A 23,097-nucleotide genomic window follows, 5' to 3' on the forward strand; every position below is an offset into this window, starting at 1 on the left:
TACAAGTCTAACTATACTAAAGGTACAAAGTCTAACTAATACTAAGGGGCTAAAGTATGTAAAAAATTTGAATAAAATAAAATATAAAATAGCTATAATATACAATAATAAAATACAAATAGGGTTACATAATGCAAATATGGCAAGGTGTCATGGTGGAGATAAAGTGTTAAAGTCAGTGTGAGCCCTTGGCCTTGTTGAGGGTCGTTTGACCATACTCCACGCTGCTGTTAGCCACTGGCCGGGGAATCGAACTTGGGCTCGCCAGCTTCGTAGTTGCGTGTACTCGCCGTTGCTACGGTGCGTCACACTCGTGCAAGAATAAAGTGTTTTTTTTTCCATTAATTTCTGTTCGTAAAAAAAAAACCCCACCGCACCATTCCCAAACGAAAGTGATTTAAGATCTTTTATGTTTTTCGCCGTAAAACAAAGCTGCTCGCATGCGGCCCGGCACGATGAAAGTTTGAGGATGATGCCCTTTCGGAAAAATTGTTGCGGCTGCCTTCATTATGTCCCTGCCATTTAGAAGACCCCTCAGCTGGCTCTGAAGTGATTTCATTGCATAGCAAATACACAATGCATTGCTTAATTTACGCAAATTAAACACCATTAAAAAGAACACTTACGTGCAGTATGAATTGCATTCTGTTGACAGTGGAGTATTAAATACGCGCCTTGTCACCTTTGGAGAATCATAAATATAAAAAAAATCCATACAGGGAGCTACACGGACCAAAATTAATTCACTGCAAACTGTAGATCACAGCTTCCCGCGCTCCCAAAATCCATTTCTTCACGTGAAATGATTTGGCACCCTCGAAAGACACTTCCATTCCCATGCACAACAAACATGCTCGTACAAGCACAAAATCCCAGCGAAACCAAGACGGCGTTTAGCCGCACAACTACCTGAGAACGCAATTTACAAGCGCCGATGTACGGCCTCATCACTCGCAACCGGCACAAAGACCACGCATGGATCGAGGGGCTGTTTTGCTCACACAACCAAAAGCACATTCACACCCCTCCCCGTCCCTTCGTCAGCAAATACCCCAGAGTCTGCCAAGTTTCGCACACTACCTACCCATCCCTGGTCCAGCATACAGAACGACTGAAACAATTATCGTGCCAACAGAAACGCTTTTTTACCCTTTACACCACAGCATTATCACTCTCACCGGTCACACACGCGCACACACAGAGAGCAATGCATGAATTGAGGGACTCTATTTTGCTCACACAACCAAAATCACAGGCAAATCGGCCCTCGACATCCCCATGTCAGTAAATAACACCAGAGTCTGCCAACTTCCACACACTGCCTACCATCGCTGTCCAATACATAGTAGCGCTAAAACAATATGTGTTACCGAAATGCTTTCGCAAATGCCAACATTTGCATTGCCCATTGGCTTGGATCCTTCGGCGGCGGCGGCAGCGGCGGATCGCTGCGAGGTGAGTTATCCATCACGGTGACACGGGGGGGGGGGGGGGGGGCTGGCTGCTGGTGCTGCTGCTGCTGCTGATGCTGCTGATGCTGCTGCTGCTGATGATGTTGAAGACGTCGCGTTTTCACTGGCGCGGCGCGGCTGCAGCACGGACCACCCTCCCACCCACCCCTCGCCTTCTCTCTCCGCCGAGTGTCCGAGGCCATCGATGGACACATTAAAGGGATGCGACCACCGCTATTTTTTTAACAAAAACGTCGGCTGCAAAAATGGATGCGTACGCTGATGTGGTGCGGGTTTTAATTAAATTAGGGGGCGACGAAAACAAAGACGTTGAAACATTTGGACAGCAGAAGGAAGTGCTGACCGCTGTCGGCTGTGTGAATCACGCTGAGATGCCAAGCTAAACAAAGCAAGGCACCTGCCCACCTGCCAAAGACCTGATAAGTGTGCTCTCGTGATTCAGCCCAACGGTGCGGCTACCAAACACCTGCCCCCCTCGCCGTGCTGAGAGCCACAACCCGCAAGTCGCAATGCACCGAACCAATAACTTCCCCTTCAATGTCCATCTTGTCAGCTGCTCGCATTCGTCATAACGCTCGCTCGCTCGCTCCCTTCCTCAAACAAATATTTTCAACGCTCTCAACAGCGCGACGTCTCAGTTTAAAACCCAGATCAGTATGTAGTGTTGTGGCTTGGCTCTCCAACACACCGGTGGTGCTGTACTAGTGACGAATTGGCCACGTTCTGTTTACGTGACAACGCTTACTAGTTGGCTGTGTCGGGTGGTGGCAGGTTTAACGACACAACATGTATATATGTACGCGATCTAACACGAAAAAAACCTATATTATGGATGATATTGGTCGCGAAAGCCTACGTGTTAAAATATGTATTTTACAAATCAATTCTAGATTTGAAGTTTTCGTGACTGCAAGGATTCATACTCTTTTGTTTTTTCGGTAAAGTCACGTCGGCAACTTTACCGAAAACACCAAAGAGTGTACGAATCAAGTCAACTTTTTCAATGCAATAATTGGTTCTTTACCCTTCTATCTGGCAACAAAACTGACACCTTTTTACAAGGAGTCATGTTTGCATAGACCGCAATACCTGCAGTCATAATACAAACAAATATATATGAGACTAGGCTCTAAGGAAAGCTGTCTCGGGTGTGGATCAATCAACTTTAAGGACAGTGCACATTATCAGAGTTATGTTCTTTTGTTTGTATTATGACTGCAGGTATTGCGGTCTATGCAAACATGACTCCTTGTAAAAAGGTGTCAGTTTTGTTGCCAGATAGAAGGGTAAAGAACCAATTATCATATTTTTACTGGCAAATGAGGTTCCCATAGTGTTTTTCAATGCACTTTTATTCCCGATATTACATTTCACATTATTTCCACATCCTCAAAAACGCAATGGCATGTGCGCTCGTGGTATTTCCGATGTAAACACCGCAATGTAGATTTCTCACTCGCGTAACCTTAACTCGCGCACAAAGCCCCTTGTTTGTAACACATACGGCACGAAACGACAACACGGCGAATGGCGAATCATCCGACAGAAAATATGAATACTTTGGCCGGGACATCAGAAGATTCTCGCAGAGGGCGAGTTGAGCACACGCAGGCTTCGGGCGATGTGTGCGCTGCGCGTGTCAACAATTGTCTGGCACAACTCCCGAGCAGATTACCCCCCCACCGCCTCCATCCCCTTCACAGGGCCAGTCACTCACCCAACAAACCCACTGAGCCAGAATCTCGCAGCCGCAAACCCGAGCCGCTCATACCGAAATCAGCAAGGCACAGGAGGCGGAGGACACGTGGGGTTGACCCCCAGTAGCCAATTATGTGGGGGGGGGGGATGGAGGAACCAATGTGACTCACAATTGTGTGTGTGTGTACGCGTGCGCATTTCGTGGTTTGCTGCAAGCGATCGCAGCGTGAACACAAGGGGCGAGGGATACGGCGGAGTTGGGCCATGAGCGAGTTCGGAGCCAAAGTGTTTTTTTGCCGGATGTTTGAAAAAGTGCAAGATCTGACAAAATAGATATTCATTGGGTTCAAAGTACGGCGTTGCGACGAGCTACGCAAATGACGACGTGGGCATCGACGATCCAATCGCTGTACACTGAAGTGTCGAGAAAAGCCCCGAAAATGAATACAGTAATCCCTCGCCACTTCGCGGTTCATGTTTCGCGGCCTCAGTGCATCGCGGATTTTTCGAACTGATTTAAAGGCCTCATTATACCTGTGCAATAACACCATCATCATCATCATTCATCATCACATTCATCGAACTGCACAGGTCTGTCATCGTCGTCAATGTCGTCGTCATTGTCATCGTCGTCGTCGTCATTACTGGAGTCAAGTCTCAAGATACTACTGTCATTGGTGAGCGTAGAACACCATAATACGTATCGTATGAGAGAAAGAGAGAGTGAATGTATAATATTAATGTGTTATAATTAAATAGATTTAAGTAATATATATATAAAGTATAAATATACATATTTTAAACATTCTGGTACCCACACACACATATACGGAAATTCCTAGGGGGCCAATCCTACTTCGCGGATTTTCACCTTTCGCGACGGGGTTCCGGTCCCCGTTAACCGCGATAAACGAGGGATCACTGTATTCGCAGTTTCCAGCGTGTGGTTTCCTTTGTGAACTTCGAGCACGACAACACCCGTGCACGTTTCTGTTGCCCGCCGTCAGCAAGGTCTACACGTCTGAGTTCAAATCGATGAGGTTTAACCTCTGCTGCCCAAAAATAAAATCCCGCACGCCAGTATCGGTCTCAGGCGGCAGCGTGTGCTGTAAACGGTGATAAAAGACACACCAACACACTCTCTCTGTTCTTTAGTCCCGAATGTTAGACTTGCTTGCCGGCGATGAACTCAATTTACTCGCACACACACACACAGAGAGAGAGAGCTGTTGCAGACAACTACGAATCAGTAACAAAGCGACATCCTCGTCGCGACTGCCAATAGGTTAATGTTCATTGAACGGAGAACTCAGTGGATAATATGCATTGACCCTGGGAGCCACGTGTGTTAGGAAGAGGCGTACTACACACTTACTAGAGAACGGGACATTGCAGACGGGCCAGGGGGGTGGGGGGGGTAAGGGGAGGGAGAGCGATAGGCGATGGATGACGAACAATGCGCGTTACACACCTTGTGTTGGACCAGGCACAGATGTTGCTGCCCTGCTTGCAAGATGCAGAACTCCGCAGAACGCTGCGAGAGCTGGGAAGGAGAGGCCAGCCATGGCAAAACAGAGAGACAGAGAGAGGAAATCTGCCCCCCCCCTGCTCCCCCCCTCTCTTCTCTCAAGCCCACAGAGCTCCGCTGTCGAGTTCCGAGCGAGGGAGCGTGCACGAACGCACGCCACACGCGCAAAGACGCAAGCCACACGCGCAAAGACGCACACGCGCGCGCGCGCGCTCACTCTCCTGCGGCTCCAACTGCCCCTCTCTGTCTCGATGCCCGACCCACGAGCGACTGCCTGAGTCGTGAGCCAGCACGCGCGCGCCAAGCCAAAGGGAGCGCTGCCTCTCGGAGAGAAGCGAAGCGCCTGATTGGTTGCCTGCTCGGGCAGAGGGTGTGGTGCTCTGGGTTGGTTTAAAGGGGAGGGAGGATGGGAGGAGGGCACTTTTCAGGCATCAATCAAAGTGGGCCTGAATTTTAACACCCCTACCGCCGCCCCCCCCACCCACCAAGTGACATAGGCGCTTACAAAGCAGGCCAGACCCTTCCACTCTGAGTTCACCAAGGGCAAACCCGGTTTGCGCAATTGTGAAATACATTTTAAAGCAAACAACAACGACGACATATCGAGAGTTATTTTTGTTTTTAAAGCCCAGACCTAACGTCAAAAAACAATGCGACCGCAGTTCGCAATGCAACTGCAAAACCGGAACACGAACGCTGGATCATGACCACTATATTGTGGGCAAATCCTACAGGCACTGCTTCAAACAAGATAACCCAGTGGGCCGATAGAGTTGCCATCTGGTGCTCACCCTCCAGTGTACCTTTTCACTGCCTCGGCAGCCTCTCATTTGAGCGTATCTTAGAAACTGTCACAATCAGTGGCTCGTACATGGCAAGCAGGCGAAGGGTCCTCCGACGATCTCGTCTCCTCCGTCCGCATCTGCTTTGCTCACGCGAGACGCAGCTTCAGCGGGATGAGACATTTATTTTTTAGCGATCGCAGCAGCCCAAGGGAGCAGTCTTTATATAACGTGTGTGTTCATTTGCACTCATGTACACGCGCAAGCTCATTTGGATAGCATGACAATCGCAAAACGTAATGACGATGAAATATGCAAAGCTCGAGGTGAAATGCATGGCTTCCTCGCTCTTTGACAAGGTGCCTGCAGAAATGCACAGCTCAGCTTGATTGCATCAACAACTGCTTGGCCAGAAATGAGACGCTAATTGAAAACTACGTTTGGAACACCCTATGCATCATGATGTGAAGGGTTGAATGAATACAATAATGCAAAACAAACTCGCAATATGAATCTTGTGTCCGTTTTACCGTGATTAACCTTTGCGTTTTTCTCGCTGCCCCAGTGCCAAGTGACCTCACGGACTCGGTACATATGCTCGCCTCATCTCTTCAGTAAGGTCCCCAGCTCATGCAAACTTATTTTTGTCTTCCGTGCGTACACTTTGTTACGGCCGCATATGACAGAAAAAGTCGACTACGCGCATCGTGCCACCTGCACCCGCCCGCCCTCCTTATACTCCGCGCTGTTCTTGTAATGTTCCCCGATTTGTGTAGCAGCAAGACACACTGCCTCTTTCTTCCTTCTTCATGTGGAAGAACGCACGCCGGTTCGGTGCAATCGATGTCTCTACACTATTACCGAGACGGTCGTTGGACTGCACATTCCTTAGTCCATCCACTGCTGGATGAATCCTTAACCCGTACCGTGATGTTCATGGGGGTTGTTTGACCAAGCATCACCGAGTTCATCGGTTTGGGGTTGCTGAAAGCGGTGCCCAAGGACCGGGCCAATTGTATAACTTGCCACTGATATTAACCGTGACTGGGAAATTATTGATCGCGGAGGCAGCTTGCTTTGCTCACCACAGCTGCAATATAAGTCACTGGGTTCGCACGGTGATGCTCGAATCACTGTAGAACCACTTCTCTCAGCCATGTAAAATGAGACGAAAGCAGTCGCATTTCTCAAGAATGCAGTCAAAGCTTCTTCATGATAAAATCGGTGCTCATTTCTGTTGATGGTCCTGAGCAAGTGGTGAACATTCCATATTAACATGGCAGGTGTCAGTACATCGGTCAGGAAACCACGGATGGAACTTATTGTATTGGCCTTGGAAAGATGATGTGGTGTAACCGCCCCCAACTGACCACGATGCAAACTTGCAACTTTCCTCTTGTGAGTTAAGCACCGACCACGGTAGCAACCCATCCGGATCATTCATGAAAATAGTTTTCCTCCAAGGAAGATTTTTTTTGTCCATTGAAATAGTTTCACAAAAGTGGCTTAATACCTCTTGTGTAATGTAATAATGTGTCCTTTATTCAGCCAAGAGATTAAATAAATACATTAAGACACCGTGAAGCAATGCCTCTTTTGCCAGGGCGACCTGGGTTTGACTAGTGTAAAAATTCAACTCTTAGATGATACATATGTGTAGTGGCTTCCACGGAGGCACACACTTGAACTTGGAGGCAACACGTTTCCTCTACAACCCCAACAGGGTAACTACATAACGTACACAGGATAATGACATCGGTGGTAGCTACCACTGTTAACTAGACCACAACGGGGTAACTACATAACCGGTTCAGTCAGGAACACACTGCCTGACCCACGGTGCCGAGCGTGAAGACCGAGGACCGAGGATGGAAGAGACGTAGCACCGACGGGTTCCATTCCAACAGACAGCCTCGATTGGCTCTCGCGACCTCCCTTTTATGCCCCTGAGCGTGGCCTGGCTCCGCCCGCGGCCACGCCCCCTTCTAGATCCGACTAGAAGGTTCTGGGCCATACATCACGTGTCCCTCTCGCCACCTTCCCCCCCCCCCCCTCATTATCCTGTCCTGGTCACGTGCCCTCTCGGGTTCACCCAGACTGTCACGTCCTCAACTGCCCTCTTTCTGACTGTCACCGGAACCATGCCCCTTAGGGCCCCCTTCCATGCCATACCTACTCTGGTGCCAGAGAGAGGCTCTAACACGCACAGTTACACACTCTTCTCTCAGGAGCTGGCGCTAAACGCCGTAGTGACTCAAGAAACGTCACTACATATGTATACAACTAATAAATAAGGCCATGCCACAAAGCTCTTTCTCTCGTGATTTATGATCTACTTCATTTAAAATAATTGTTTCGTTTATGCAAACGTGTAAATTACTTGTTTCATGTGAAAACTAATTTAATTAGTTCGACAAATGTACTGGTGAAATTCCGCAAGGCCTGTCATTCACATGTTTTCACATTTCAATTGTTTCCGTCAGTTACATTTGCGTTGGAAATTCCGACGTGCTCCTGTACAGTGTTACTTGTAATCGCCAATACCAGCCGACATTAACGTGAAAACATTGGTATGTTAAGAAACTATTCGAGAAACTGGACAATAACAACCGCTGGCTTTTCCGTCTTAAATTTGCATCAATTTCCCATTTCATCGCATCCAACGCAAACATAAAAACATAAATATCAAAAAGTAAAAGCTGACAATCAAACACCTTAGAAATTTCCACTCAATAGATCAATAAGTCACTCAAATCGCGACGATTGAGCAGCCACACACACACACACCTGGAATTGCAGTGTGTGTGTGTGACTCACGCAACCTCAGCTGGGGGACAGTTTGAGAACACCACGTGGCTTCTTGATAATCAACACAAACATGAGTCACGAGCCAAGCCAGTACTCTAAAATATTTACTTCCGCTGCATCTGCTGAGAGGCGTTTAATAGATAGGCGGAAACACACAGCAGCATTTAATTGTCCTGTTCTGCACCCATCTCGATAATCAGAGGGTGCCAGATTTAAACAGCCCCAATTACCCGTGTTGCGAGTGCAACCCAACACAACTTTTCGTCAAGCCACCAAAAACCCACCATATCCACGCAGAAAAAAAACACAAAATGTATGTACGTTGCACTTCTTTCGCACCGTACGTCGCCGGACCGTGCTAATCGGAGGTGTGGAGGAAGGACACCAATATAAACCAACGGTAATAATAACACAAATGTAAAATACGCCCTTTGTCAATACATGTATAGATTGTCCAACCCATTCTGTGCCATTGTCCATACTTCCCCGCACTGGTCAATGCGGGACAGAGAAGTGGCGAGTGGGGATTACCATGACCGGTTCAGGTCCAGATGCCCATCACCGGTAAATGTTTGCTTTGGGCAGGAATTAAACTCTTTGGGCAGCAATTGAATTCCTGGCCAAAGCGATGTGGTGCAGTGCGTTGCACACTGCACCAAAGCTCCGATGCTAAACAGATACGACGTATACGCTCAACAGAAATGTAAAATAAAGCACAAAACGAATCGAAATACGCCGCGTTGCTATATATTCCTGTTCGAGCTAAGTATTTAAGCCACGTGTTGGTAATCATTGACTCATTTGCAAATATTGAGAGGAATGTGTGTGTTTGTTTGTTTGTTTGTTTTTGTAGAGTTTGTGTTGTCCCATCCTACTTGGGTGGGTCATTGCCCCATGTACAAAATGTTTATCCGAAGTACGCCCCGGTCCACACGCCGATCTCAAAGTCCCTTCCACGGTTTTGTGCACAAAACTGCACAACTGTTGTAATTTATATCGTATTTTAAAATCAAATATTCCATTTCACTTCATACGATAATTCTACTCACGCAAACGAGTGTGAACACACACACACAAATGAGAAAAAAAATATATCCATGTTTAGTCTGTGTAGAACTTTCCAGGCTATGTGCTGTAAGAAATCACCTAGAGAGATCTGTTGGCAAATTCTACAAGATACTGTGTATTGATTTTTTTTAATGAATTTTAAAATAATAATTTAGAGTCGTTAATCAGTCCAATAATGTATGAACGGCTTCCCCACAACCCACAATGTGTTGGTCCTGGGGGTTGTTTGGCCATACTTTACCAAACTGGTCAGAAAGGTAAATTTAACACATAGTCCATCGCGAACAATGCAATGACTCATAATTGTTACCTTGGTCAGATCACCATTTCAATGCAATGCTAATCTGTGTCCCGTACGCTCCTCCACCTAACAACGCGAAATAAATAGAGTTACGACACGAACAAACGTGCCAATGTACCATTGCTCCAGCACACTGGTGCCATGAAGAGCAACCCACAAAACATTTAACAATGTGCTCCGACGTTTTCGCTGCAAATTACAACCAGCATTATCAGGCAATTGCCAAAATTGAACTCCTGCAGTCACCGCAGGAATGTAATTCTAGCAGTCGCCTGACGATGCTGATTGATATTACCAGAAAAAAATGTCTTACCCACTCGTTCAATGTGCGCGAATTGCTCTCCAGCACACCGGTGTGCTGGAGCAATAACAAATCGACACGCCTGTTCACGTGACCACGTGCACTTATTGTACCAGGCAGAGGAGGAGGAGGAGGTACGAGACACATTGGCATTGTACCCACACAGTGATGTGACCCACAGATCAATGATGAATGGTCAGCACGGTTTGGTGAAGTTGAGGGGGGGTTCCAGGACCGGTTCAAATATAACTCGCCACTGATGTCATCGACTGCCAGAGAATCGAACCCAGGTGGCCAGGTTTCAAACTCAGCGCAACCAAATTTCTCCCCACCGCTGCTCCACACATACGAAAACCGTTATTGGTCAAAATTATATTAATATAGCGTCCATTGCATCAGCATTATATATATATGTTTAATTTGGTAGTACGTCAAAACCTGCTTACGACCTGCATCTGAGATGATAAACCTGCAACGGCAATTGAACGGGGTCTTGGCAAACGCGAGCCATGAAGTCAACACTCTGTGGTATGCAAACACACGGGGAACGGCTCGGGCGTGCTCGCCATTGCCCGTGACGACAGGCGAGCATTTCGATTTAAAGCTTTCGTGACTGCAGGGATTCATCTTCTTGGTTCTTTCGGTAAAGTCACGTAGAATGGAAATAATAAAATAATAAAAATAAAACACGATAAATACATATTTATTTTACTATGTTTTATTTTTATTATTTTATTATTTCCATTGTACGTGACTTTATTATGTTTTATTTCTATTATTTTATTATTTACATTCTACGTGACTTTACCGAAAGAACCAAGAAGATGAAACATAATAAATAAAGAATAATTTTATTATGTTGTATTTTTTTTTCCATTCTACGTGACTTTATAATGTTTTATTTTTATTATTTTATTATTTCCATTCAACGTGACTTTATTATGTTTTATTTTTATTATTTTATTATTTCCATTCTACGTGACTTTACCGAAAGAACCAAGAAGATGAAGCATAATAAATAAAGAATAATTTTATTATTTTGTATTTTTTTTTCCATTCTACGTGACTTTATAATGTTTTATTTTTATTATTTTATTATTTCCATTCTACGTGACTTTATTATGTTTTATTTTTATAATTTTATTATTTCCATTCTACGTGACTTTATTATGTTTTATTTTTATTATTTTATTATTTCCATTCTACGTGACTTTATAATGTTTTATTTTTATTATTTTATTATTTCCATTCAACGTGACTTTATTATGTTTTATTTTTATTATTTTATTATTTCCATTCTACGTGACTTTACCGAAAGAACCAAGAAGATGAAGCATAATAAATAAAGAATAATTTTAGTATGTTGTATTTTTTTTCCATTCTACGTGACTTTATAATGTTTTATTTTCATTATTTTATTATTTCCATTCTACGTGACTTTATAATGTTTTATTTGTATTATTTTATTATTTCCATTCTACGTGACTTTATTATGTTTTATTTTTATTATTTTATTATTTCCATTCTACGTGACTTTACCGAAAGAACCAAGAAGATGAAGCATAATAAATAAAGAATAATTTTATTATGTTGTATTTTTTTTCCATTCTACGTGACTTTATAATGTTTTTTTTTCATTATTTTATTATTTCCATTCTACGTGACTTTATTATGTTTTATTTTTATTATTTTATTATTTCCATTCTACGTGACTTTGTTATGTTTTATTTTTATTATTTTATTATTTCCATTCTACGTGACTTTACCGAAAGAACCAAGAAGACATGCGAGCAGCCACGGCGCTCTGATTTTTTTGCCACGCCTCAAGTACCACCGCTCGCTCATCGATTTCCCCCGAATACCTGTGAGCCAGCCGCACGTGGGGCTTACGCTTTGCACGGCAAGAGGTCGTGCTTTCTCTCCCTCTCTCTCTCTCTCTCTGCGCATGCACTCTGGAGTAACCACCCTATTTGGAAAACCGTCCGAATAATTCACCCCCCCCCCCCCCCCCCGCTGTTCAAATCCCGCACTGGAAGCTCACCCTTTATCTGAAACGGCTCTATGTGTAAGCCGTCATTTTTTTGTCACCAAAAGTCCATCGACCTGTGCGCTTCATGGACCACTGGTTCCCGCTAGCATATGCTGAAATAAGTCAAATAAACAATGGATGCATTTTTAATTTCCGATGTCTCGTGTCCCATGCGCCTCCAATGAGCACGTTTGGCTATGTACGGTGCAAAAGATGTTCAACATACATACATACACGAGCAGAGTGTTTACAATTAAACAATTACCTTGATTTCTTTGACAACCACTTTGGGCATCCAAATGTTTGTACTTTACGTTTTTGTTGCCTCTTGTGAAGAACACTTAAACTATCAATATGCCATTGCACTATCCAACATTATCATTGACCAATTCATTTCAATGCCTGTTCAGCGCCTGGACATGCCATTTTTGCGATTGAATTTTACATCTGGAGCCCTTACGATCGTGGTGAAATAAAATGTGAAGCATTCAAAATCACCGATGGAGTCGGTGACTGGTCATGGAATAGCTTAGTTGATGGGATTCGTGTGGCACTGTGACTCTTCCTGGACTCACGTGAAGCACCGTGCTTAACTAACGAAGACGGATGATCTGACAGGCCCAGCCAAGCAGGCCCACACACAACGAGCACGGCACACACACACGCGCGGCGAGATCCAGTTCGTTTGTTGTAGCTGGCATCCCACTAATGCAAAACAGCGAAAATAAGGGAAAAGCCACTTAACAGCACATTCAATTACAATTATAAAGGCTCGTTGCGTGCAATTTTACTGCTCTATTTTTCAGTTTTTATTTAACGTGAATGATCACAAAATACTTAGCATGCTGCTGCTGAGAGGCATTGGCTCGGTAACTAAGCATCAAATGAAAGGAAGTGGACATGCGATTATGCATGCAGAGTTTGCAAGGTTGGCTGTTGGGTACATCCACGTCGAAGGACAAGTGGATACCACTTTACGGAATCCATTAGTTAATGTTTTGAGGCCAGATAAATATGTATGAGTTCAGGTACTTAGCTTATATATATGTATAAATTGACAGTTTCATACGCAATGCCGTGATACATTGCGAATGTAATAACTGTCCGAAACAAGAGATCCCAAAAAAAAAAAAACGGTGAAAATTCAACAGCAGAGACGCGAGACGGCGGTGGGTTGCGATTGTGAGAGAACAAAGCGGGGCGGGTGATGACATTGGCAGAGTTGTAGCCGCGCAAGCCGTGAACGATGCGCATTCATTCAAGAGCACTCCCGTGACGCAGAGTCGGCAAGGAAATGCAATTCGCGCAATGAGATGAAGGCGCGTGCGGGAGGGAAGGAGACGGAGTAACACAGCGGGCCGACGAACAGGTGGAATAATGTGGTGAGACTTCATAGAGAGAACTGCCCGAGAAATTACTGCCACGAAAGACAAACAAAGGACAGGGGAACGGGGGCCGGACGCGTGGGTTTAGAGATGCGGCGACGGTGCTGTCTCGACCGAATGTTTGCACAAACCCCACATTCGCCGGGTCGCTGGAGCGGTTCCCAAATTTTGATGGGTCGTACCAAGTGCACTGTGGCCCTCTGCTGCTGGCCAATGGCACAAGCCGCTTGCGTGGCGTGCAACGTGGCGTCTGCTCCCACTCGCGGTGGTGCGAATCTGCCCCAAGGTTCATCCCTCATATTCTCCTTCCACTTGGCACGATCTTCCCCTTTTGATAATTATTCTCGGACAGGCAGTAGCCTGGCACCGAGAAGCCAGTGACCGAGGAGAAGCTTTTAAAAACAGAGATGGTGCAATATTTGTAGGTGGGATGTCCAGACTTCTCGCTTTTGGCTAATCGTCGAACAAAGGTGGTCACTGCATCGCGCGCTTTCAGATGCGCTTCTGCGGCCGTCTGGGACCATCTTTCTTCCGATAATAGGAAGCCATTGGATCTATGCACATTTAAAACTAGATAGAAAACTAATTACTTTAGAACTGCTCGTTGTGTTTAGTTTGTTGTTGTTATTATCACGCATCTCTGATTAGCACGGTGGGCTACGTACGGTGCGAAAGAAGTTCACCATACTCTGCGTTTACGCAGTACGTAATAATTCACCCCTTGTATCCCCTTACCAGAAATTTGCTGAAATTTCCCGAATCAGGGTTGCAAATTATATTCAAGACTTGATTCTTATTTTTCATGATGATGATGATGATGATGACTGACAATCAAGAATATTGTATGTTCTGCATGGGTTTCCTCCCACCGATAAAATACACGTAAAAAGTAACTTACGTTGCCCAAACGCCCAAATGCTGAAACACTTCGCTGGAAAGTACCCAATAGAGATTACACACAGTAGCAGAAACATCACCCCGTACTGCAAAAACCTGGCAGGACCCTCCTGAACGAACTGAACACAAAAAGCAGACGGAGAGGCAGCCAGAGAATGGAACGCTTCCACAAAAACGTCCACCAAGGAATTGAAACCCGCTCGTGTGTGGGTGCTCGGTTCATTATTAGATGGCAAGATTGTGAGATATGCTTCTGGCTTAGGGAAACCTCCATTCAGAAATAGACTGGCCATGGGTGGTGATGATGATGATAATTTTACATCGTTTTTAAAATAGGATATCATTTGAATCGTTCCCCATTTTCTAATTTCGTTTGAATGTGTTTTCATTCCACTAACCTAAACGTAACGTTGGCATGTGATTTGCATGCATTGCGAATAACTGCTTCTCACACCAATCATTTTCTGCCTGTTGTGTGATTAATAGATTTGAAGAAGCGATGTATCATTAGATGCCTAATACTCACCGCTCCAAGGACGAGGGGTGCTGTGGTTAGAACTCGACTCACAGTTGGAAGGTTACGGGTTAAAATTCCCATCACGTGCTGACTCAACCCCAATCATTGCTCTGGGACCAGTGAGGAGAGTATCACTTAATGGGAAGCCAACAGTTGTTCACCTATGGGCAGAACTGGCCCCAGGCATGTGAATGTAGAATTTAAACCCCTGGTTTCAAGTAACGAATTTGTATTTTGTTTGACCAGAATCGTCTAATTTGCAAGAGTGACCAACCCGGGTCATCGAAATGACAAAAGCAAGAAGTATTCTTTGGTTCTTTCGGTAAAGTCACGTATAAAGATAAAATAATAAATTAAATAATTGCATACTACGACGTTTCGATTGCAACACAAGCAATCATCATCAGGTATAAAAGAAATAGCAACAAAAATCTAACCAGAAAACTATAGACAGACATATAAGCAGACAGACATCATAAAGATACACAGAGAGAGAACACGTATCGGCACAAAGAGAGAGAACGTCTCTGTGACGGGGCCTTAAATATAGAGAGGGTGCGGGGGCGGAGAGAGGGAGGGGGCAGAGAAAAAATTAGCATGTCAATGAGTGGACAACGACGTGGTACGGTACGCAAGCTTCAAAATTAGGAGAAAGACACACTAAAATTAAATAACCTAGTAAAATATTGAAATGTAATGTAATGCAACACAGAGAGTCGGTCAACACACAATTAACGCATAGCCCGGTTGATTACGTATTTCAAAGATTGCTAAGTTAGAATTTAAGTGTGAAAATTCCAAAGAGAGGACACAGGCAGAGATTAAAAGCAAGAAGATTCACACAAAGTACAACCGTGACGCAAATAGGAATTAGAGGTGAAATAAAAAAATACGTGGAAGAATCTTTTACTTTTTTTGATAAGGACGGCCAATGTATACCGTGGCCTCACACTTGAATGGGGGGAGAATCAACATTGGCAAGCGCAGACACTAAGAAGTGTGAGACCCATCTCTGGCGCTCGCTGCGATGTGTTCCGGGCGTTGAGGCATTACTCTGTGTTTTATTAGCTAGCACCCGTTCAATGTCAAGCGTGGATCTTCATTTAGATGTATAACTACGATGGGCCCGCAGAAGACATTAATTCATAAATAGTAAAATATGGCAGGAGTTTATTAATCTAAGTGAATGAAATGCCACCTTCTGATAGTCTGCCAACAAATGACATTCTTGACAGATATTTGCATGACTGATGGAGTGTTTGTTTTTATGCATATAAATGAATCCGCCCCTCCACATTTCGATGATTGCTTGACATTATTTAGTTAATGCAACACGGTAAATGGAAAGGTCCTAAATCAGCTAAATATAAACAAGTTCATCCTCGTAAATTACAAATGATTTTTCAGAGCAAGACCGGTATCTGTTTGCGTCTGCCTGCCGCTTAATAGATGTCTGTTCGCAAATTGTAATGAACATTTTCTTTAACAGTAACATTGGCATAATTCAAATTACAAAACCATCTGCAAAGCAGTCTATCTTGGCTATTTAAATCACTCATCATTAGTGACGTAACCAGTCACCAGAACTAAACTTGCAAGTTTTAATTCCGTGAAACGAGGGAGCTACGTTCTCACTTAATAAAGAAAAGCGACAGAATTGTGGGGTTGGGAATTGGGGGCATGGCGGGAAAGATCTCCGAAAATGTTAAAATATTTCATCTGAATGTAACAATTGGTTGCCGTCACGACCTCGAGCCTTCCGAATTAACACATTCCTGCGCAGGGAGCTGGTAGGAACGTCGGGTTGCTCGGTCAATGGCCAGGGTCAACGGCAGCGTGGTGTATTCCACAAATATGCCCCACTGTGAGGGCGAGCACAAGCCGACGTGAGTAGGTTAAACGTTGAGTTTTATAAGGGCACCACGGGGTGACCAGCCCCTCCCCACCCAGCCCCACCCCTCCCACCCCCCACCCAGCCCCACCCTCCCCACCCAGTCCCTCCCCACCCTCCCCTCCCCACTCTCCCCACCCAGCCCCTCTCCACCCTCCCCTCTCCACCCAGCCCAACCCCTCCCATTTTTGGATGCACGACGGACGGCCGGACAGACACAATAATCCCCTGTGTGCTGGTGCAACCAGGAGGTTCCTACCACTATAAACGAACTAGCTTCACTACCCGGCTTCGCCCGGGACTTGGATTCTTGTCTTGGATTAATACACGGCCGAAGCGGAGGGTTGGGGGTGCGTGACGTCAGCAGGCACACTGTGTGACGCTGCCGCATGCGGGTGACATCACAGATGTGACGTCACCGCTCACTTGCGTGCAAAATATATCCATTATTGCGCCCCCCCCCCCCCAAATACAAAAGTGAATTTTTTTTTTACTTTTTGCATTGTGTACAGTCTAGAAGCTACCCACATGCCAAAGTTAAAGCTTGTTGCATGTCGGGAAGTAAACATTTCGAACAGACACACATTCACACATTTCCCTTTTTATATATATATAGAAAACTCATTTAGCGGCGGCGACAACAACAACAACAACAAAACGCCACTCACCCCGCCCCCTCCCACGTCCACGTCACAACATTGCGAGCTGAGTCTGCTGGGCGCGGGGTTGCCGAGGATGCGAGACCGGCGACTTCCCATTCAACGTGGAACTCGAAATTAGCGCTCGCAGGCTACAACGCGTGGATCCCTCTCCGTTCGCCGAGCCATTTGTTCTGTTGATTAATAGGCGCAACTGGACTGAGCCAGAGCCACCGCGCGCACGGAGAAGGCTCCCGCAAAGATGTATGGCCGTGGAATTAAGACTAATGATTTTTACCGTAGGCAGGGGATAAATTCAACCGCTAAACACAATCCCAGAGTAATGAGTCTGCAGAATATAAGAGCCTGCTATTATTACACAATGCGAAATGATTCCCTCTTTGAAGTGTTTTGGTAAAATGAGTGTTTGAGTGGCGAAAGAAATAGGTGTACGCTCGGTTATTGTTACACGGTGGCATTTCTTCTGCAGTACAATCTTGCTCCGGGTAATAACCGATTGTTAATTTAGTCCAACAAGCTGTTCAACACACACACACACACATCGCATGCCAATGCAGTAGCCGGTGATAGACTGTCATTATGGATCAGATGTCGTTTTGATAATGAATTTTCTTTTCACACTTTAGGCGCATCCTATCCTTCCACATTAATGACCCGTGTGCTGTACTTAGTGTGTCCTGGCATTGATGCCATTGTTCCCTTTATTCCTCTACCCCAGTCTGATATTAGATGCACCTTGCTATTCTTGATAATGATTATATTAACGTCGACCCATTTGGAGAACGTTAATCTTCATTGCGAATAGTGGAGACGCATGTTTAAAGTTGCCTCGCAGAAACGGGGATTTTTTTTTCCCATTAAAAATACAAATTTGAGAATTCCACCGTGGCTCTCTTTCCTGTCAATCGGGTTGATCAAACAAATGTAAATGCATTAAACACGTAAACGTACAAAGCCACCAAAGTCTCACCAAGGGCATGTAAACACAAGCAACGTATGGGTGGTGCATTCACACGGGAAGCTTTTGAAGATTTCACCTCTGACTCACAACAGCAATGACCGAATAGCATCTTTCATACACAGATCCCCCACCATCAAGGCAGCCTATTCAATAACAGAACACTATGAGCGTATTATAGCAATTTGCACACGCACACGGAGAGTCGCACGCGCACCACAGAGACAGCAGTGCCGGAACTCAAACCGCATGGTCAGCTATTCTTATCTCACAAAAATACACAACTTTGAGAATGCAATTAATGGTATTTTACCGTCGTGTTGCAAACCGTATAAATTACAATTATGACATTCGGTGATAATTTTATAGCTGGTGATATAAGGCTCTGTGTCATTTAACCAAAGTAAGCATTTACAATGCACCGTTTGTTTGGAAGTGCTGACATATGACATTAGCTGAGCCTCTTCAGTGTTTGCTGATGCGCATTTTTTTCGCTGCATCTGGGAGGTGACCAAGTATTTAAAACTGTGCATCACACACAGCGCAAAATGTGCAATAAAGAGCACTCGGGCTGAACATAGTGCAGTCTATCAGAAAGCACTATATATTCTCGCCAAATAGCAATTTACTTTGTTGCGTGCATTACCATACCAGCAACAGCCAAATCAGTCAATCTTCTTAATGGCATTAGGTAGCAGGTTGCAAGGACATTATGTAAATACATACAAGCTCCTTGAATCAAAACCCTACCACCCTAGACATTATAAAGTTATCTTAACCCGAGAAATGTGAGCACTAACATTTAATTCCTGTGGTGCACATGTTGTGTGCACGCATGCGTAGGTTGGCCAATGGGGAGCGGTGGTGCAGCGGTTAGCGCTGTGCTATGAACCTGGCGACCCGAGTTAGATTCCCGCTCACGGCCAACACAAGTAACGATTATCTGAACCGGTCCTGGGCCTCCCCTAGGTCGACTCAGCCTAAAATGAGTACCTGATCACGATGTGTAAAATATCACCACTCGGGAGCCGAAAGGCGGCTGGGCGTGGTGCTGGCCACTCACCCTTGGTGTGCCGTTCCGGCCTTCATATGTGCTAGCTAACAGCACCTGCCTCAACAGTCTGTCACATGCTATACGGGGGATCTTTGTCTTTGGGCTGGCCAAATTCATTTTTGTGCTGGCCAAGTACATTTGCCCCAAGAGCCTCAGCAATCCAACACGAGGACACATTGTTTCACGGGTGGCTGTGTGTGGATTTGTGTGTTTGAACTACCTTCTGCCAAGGAAATAGAGGAAATTTCATTTCCCGACACTAAAGAGAGAGCTGTGCATGAATGACCTTAGTGGATGCCTGAGGAGCACCACCGAGTCTGGCTGGATCATAGGAGGCAATTTCAGCACAGCCGTGATGTTCAAGGATGCTGCACTAATATCTATTTTCCACCGTACAACCGAGCTGCGCTTGGGCTGTGCCAAGCCAGCTCAGCACGGCTCACGAGGCAACGGATTGTTTTCCATCGCAGAAGCCGTACCGTGCCGCTGACATCTCAGGCTCCGCTCGACCCTAAGCCGGATTCAAGTGTCTTGTCAGGCCACGGAGTGTCACGGTTTGGTGGCTCGGCTGTGCAAGTAGACGATGGAAGACAACTCGGCTAATGAGGGCACAGTGGCTAAAATGTACCGGTGGAGGAGGGGGCAATACGCGAATTAAGAATCGGGCATCATCGAGAGCTGCTTGCGACGTGTGTTGTTCAGCAGAATGTCCGCCTCACTCAATGCGCTGGAAGCATCCGACAGGAACTGAACAGTCCCCTGAACTGACTGAAAGCTAAAATAGTTCCCGAGGAGGCTTCTGGCACGTGGAGCTAAACGTCAAGATATGGTGCCACAAAACACATTGGGGACCTCCACGGCACAACTGTGAAAACGTTGACAGCTGTACCATCTTCTCCTTTTACCTTACAGATGAGCCAGCAACGCCTGCTTGTGATTGTTTTGTTTGGTATGAAGAGATCTTCTTTTCTGTTAGCATACCTACGTATCTAATACTAGTAGGAACCTCCTGGTTACACCAGCCCACAGGGGATTATTGTGTCCGTCGTGCAGGGAGGGGCTGGGTGGGGAGGGGCTGGGTGGGGAGGTGAGGGTGGGGAGGGGCTGGGTGGGGAGGGTGGGGCTGGGTGGAGAGGGGAAGGTGGGGAGGGGCTGGGTGGGGAGGGTGGGGAGGGGCTGGGTGTAGAGGGTGGGGCTGGGTGGAGGGTGGGAGGGGTGGGGCTGGGTGGGGAGGGGCTGGTCACCCCATGGTGCCCTTATAAAACTCAACTTTTAACCTCCTCACGCCCGCCCTCACAGTCGGGAATATTTGCGGAATACACCACGCCGCCGTTGACCCTGGCCATTGACCGAGCAACCCAACGTTCCTACCAGCTCCCTCCGCAGGAATGTGTTGGAGACTCCGCATGCATTTGCTGGAGGCCAGTCACTGCACTAAATGTTCATAAAAGGATGATTTAAAGGTTGTCCAGGTTGGCTGATAACTTAACACTCAAAGCAGGATAACAGATAAATACTCGTTAATGGATTGGCCAAACATCCTATCGAAGGGCGCTTCTGAAACGTCTTCAGACTCATTGAGGCTTTTCTTGGTAAATAAATGGCACTGTTTTCATTATCCTTCAAAATATGAATCTAATGGAATTCAAATTACGCAGTTTATCTCTCTCGCTGTGAAGTCACAATGGAGTGTGGTTGTCTATATACAATATAGCCTTACATTTCACAAACACACCAGCATCCGCAACCTACCTCTTCCCTATAAAATAGAAATCGAACCACCGAACTGACCTACCCGTAGGACGAGCTCGGTTCGTCTTGCTATGACGGGTCCTTATAATAAGCACCACCCCCCCTCCCAGTTCTGCGGTCCTCTATATATTAACATGGCATCGGCCGATTTATGAGTGTTTATACACCTGGGAGGAAAATGGAACGACGGGAGGAAAATGGAACGCCCGGAGAAACATGACTCACGTGAGGGAGCAACGCGCTATCCCGTACAGGTAGAACAGGCGGGGGTCCCCGTCTGCTGCGTCGCATTCTCCTGGCGAGCCGGAGGGGACGGCACCTCATCGCCACCCACGGGAAGCGAGTTTCACAACGTCCGTGTGTGATCCGCCAACCCTCGCTGCTGCCCCCTAAATGCTGAATTTGAGGGCGTGCGCCACAATTGAATGCAATAAGGGATGCACAAGCGATTCCAAACTTGTATGATGCATGTTTAATGCCACTATGTAAGATTAGTTGCCAGTGTGATTACGCTGTTTAAGTCTGAACAAAGGACTAAATATGTTTAAATTGGGGCCATACAATTCAAAACAACACTATTTAAGTTTGAGTGTCAACATAATGGCATCTAGACAGAAAGTGGTCCTCTTGTGTTAATGGCACGGTTTTTGTGCGGGTAATTGAAGGTGTGTGAAAAAAGTGTAACATGACCTGTTGTCAAAACGGCAGCTGTTTCTGATTACGCCTGGCTATTGCACGCTTTTCCCGGCTCATACCACTTACTGAGCTGAATTTACAGCGCCTGTTTTAATTAGCTATTATTCAACGAGTCTTTACGAGAACACGCGAAGAAGAACCGGCATGTGTGTGTGTGGTGTGTGTGTGCGTGCGTACGTGGCAGTCTGTGAACATGGGGGATTTGTAGCACAGTGGTTCATGGACCACGCTATGATCACGGCTGCGTGGCTTTGATTCCCTGCTAGGTACTTCAGTGGCGTGTGGCGTCTCAGCTTCTCCAGGAGCTCTGATTAATAATTGCTTCATTGCTTGCAACTGTTGTTTTTAATGTTATTCCTTTTTATGACCCAAGTCGCACTTACTAAATTAGACTATTCTCTGCTTTTTTGAATTCTTCCCGGACTCCAGGAAATAGTCGTTCAACTCAGCCTTGACCCATGGGAACTTTTTTTACTGGTAGGAACCACGTGGTTCCAGCAGCCCACAGGGGATTATTGTGTCCGTCCGTCTGTCGTGAATCCAAAAATGTGAGGGGTGGGGCTGGATGGAGAGGGGAGGGTGGGGAGGGGCTGGGTGGGGAGGGTGGGGAGGGGCTGGGTGGGGAGGGTGGGGCTAGGTGGGGGATGGGAGGGGTGGGGCTGGGTGGGGAGGGGCTGGTCACCCCGTGGTGCCCTTATAAAACTCAACGTTGAACCTACTCACACCGGCTTGTGCCCGCCCTCACAGTCGGCCATATTTGCAGAATACACCACGCCGCCGTTGACCCTGGCCATTGACCGAGCAACGCAACGTTCCTACCAGCTCCCTCCGCAGGAATGTGTTTTGCCAGTATCAAGATGATGAAAAATGTATGAAGAAAAGTTTTGTTTACTCTCTGGAAATAACATTTGATGTTTGAACAACTCAATAACCGTATCATTGCCAGAAAGGGGAACGCATTTTTCTTCTCTATTCATCATCAGCATTGTTCGCTGCGAGGACATCGGCGTATCAGAACGCAAAGGTGCGGGAACGTTGACAGCACCAACAACCCCCGTCTACCGCGGTAGCCTTCACGTCAACGCTTTTGACATTTTCGCAGTCGCTTATTTTTCTTTCGCATGGATGCATAGCGGCAGATTAAAGATGGAATTTTTCGATGTTGCTATCCGCTCAGTTGTCCGGTTCATGCGCGGAGTGGATCTCGTCCGTTCGTCCTCCTCCTCCTCCCGAAAACGAGTGAAGACGCCAGCTGCGTACGATGCGAGTCGATCATTTGGGATTCGTGACCGCACCGAAAT

The 23,097-nt window shown here is 46.0% G+C and overlaps 1 protein-coding gene across 2 annotated transcripts in view; it reads right to left on the reverse strand.

Moving 5' to 3' along the window:
- Positions 1-21,705, reverse strand: part of LOC144726318 (prolow-density lipoprotein receptor-related protein 1-like) — a 267,656-nt gene extending 245,951 nt beyond the window's left edge. The window contains exon 1 of one of the 2 annotated variants that reach the window (XM_078605048.1): positions 21,326-21,705. Coding sequence is in view for 1 of the 2 variants with exons in the window: in XM_078604959.1 (XP_078461085.1) it covers positions 4,642-4,735 (94 nt within the window). In the remaining variant the exon portion in view is untranslated. Of the gene's footprint in view, positions 1-4,641; positions 4,984-21,325 lie in introns of those variants that run through there. The other variant, XM_078604959.1, reaches the window with a different exon arrangement.
- Between the last annotated feature and the right edge of the window lie 1,392 nt (positions 21,706-23,097).

This window comes from Lampetra planeri, chromosome 1 (assembly GCF_965212315.1).
Source record: "Lampetra planeri chromosome 1, kcLamPlan1.2.h2, whole genome shotgun sequence".
Lineage (NCBI taxonomy): Eukaryota > Metazoa > Chordata > Hyperoartia > Petromyzontiformes > Petromyzontidae > Lampetra > Lampetra planeri.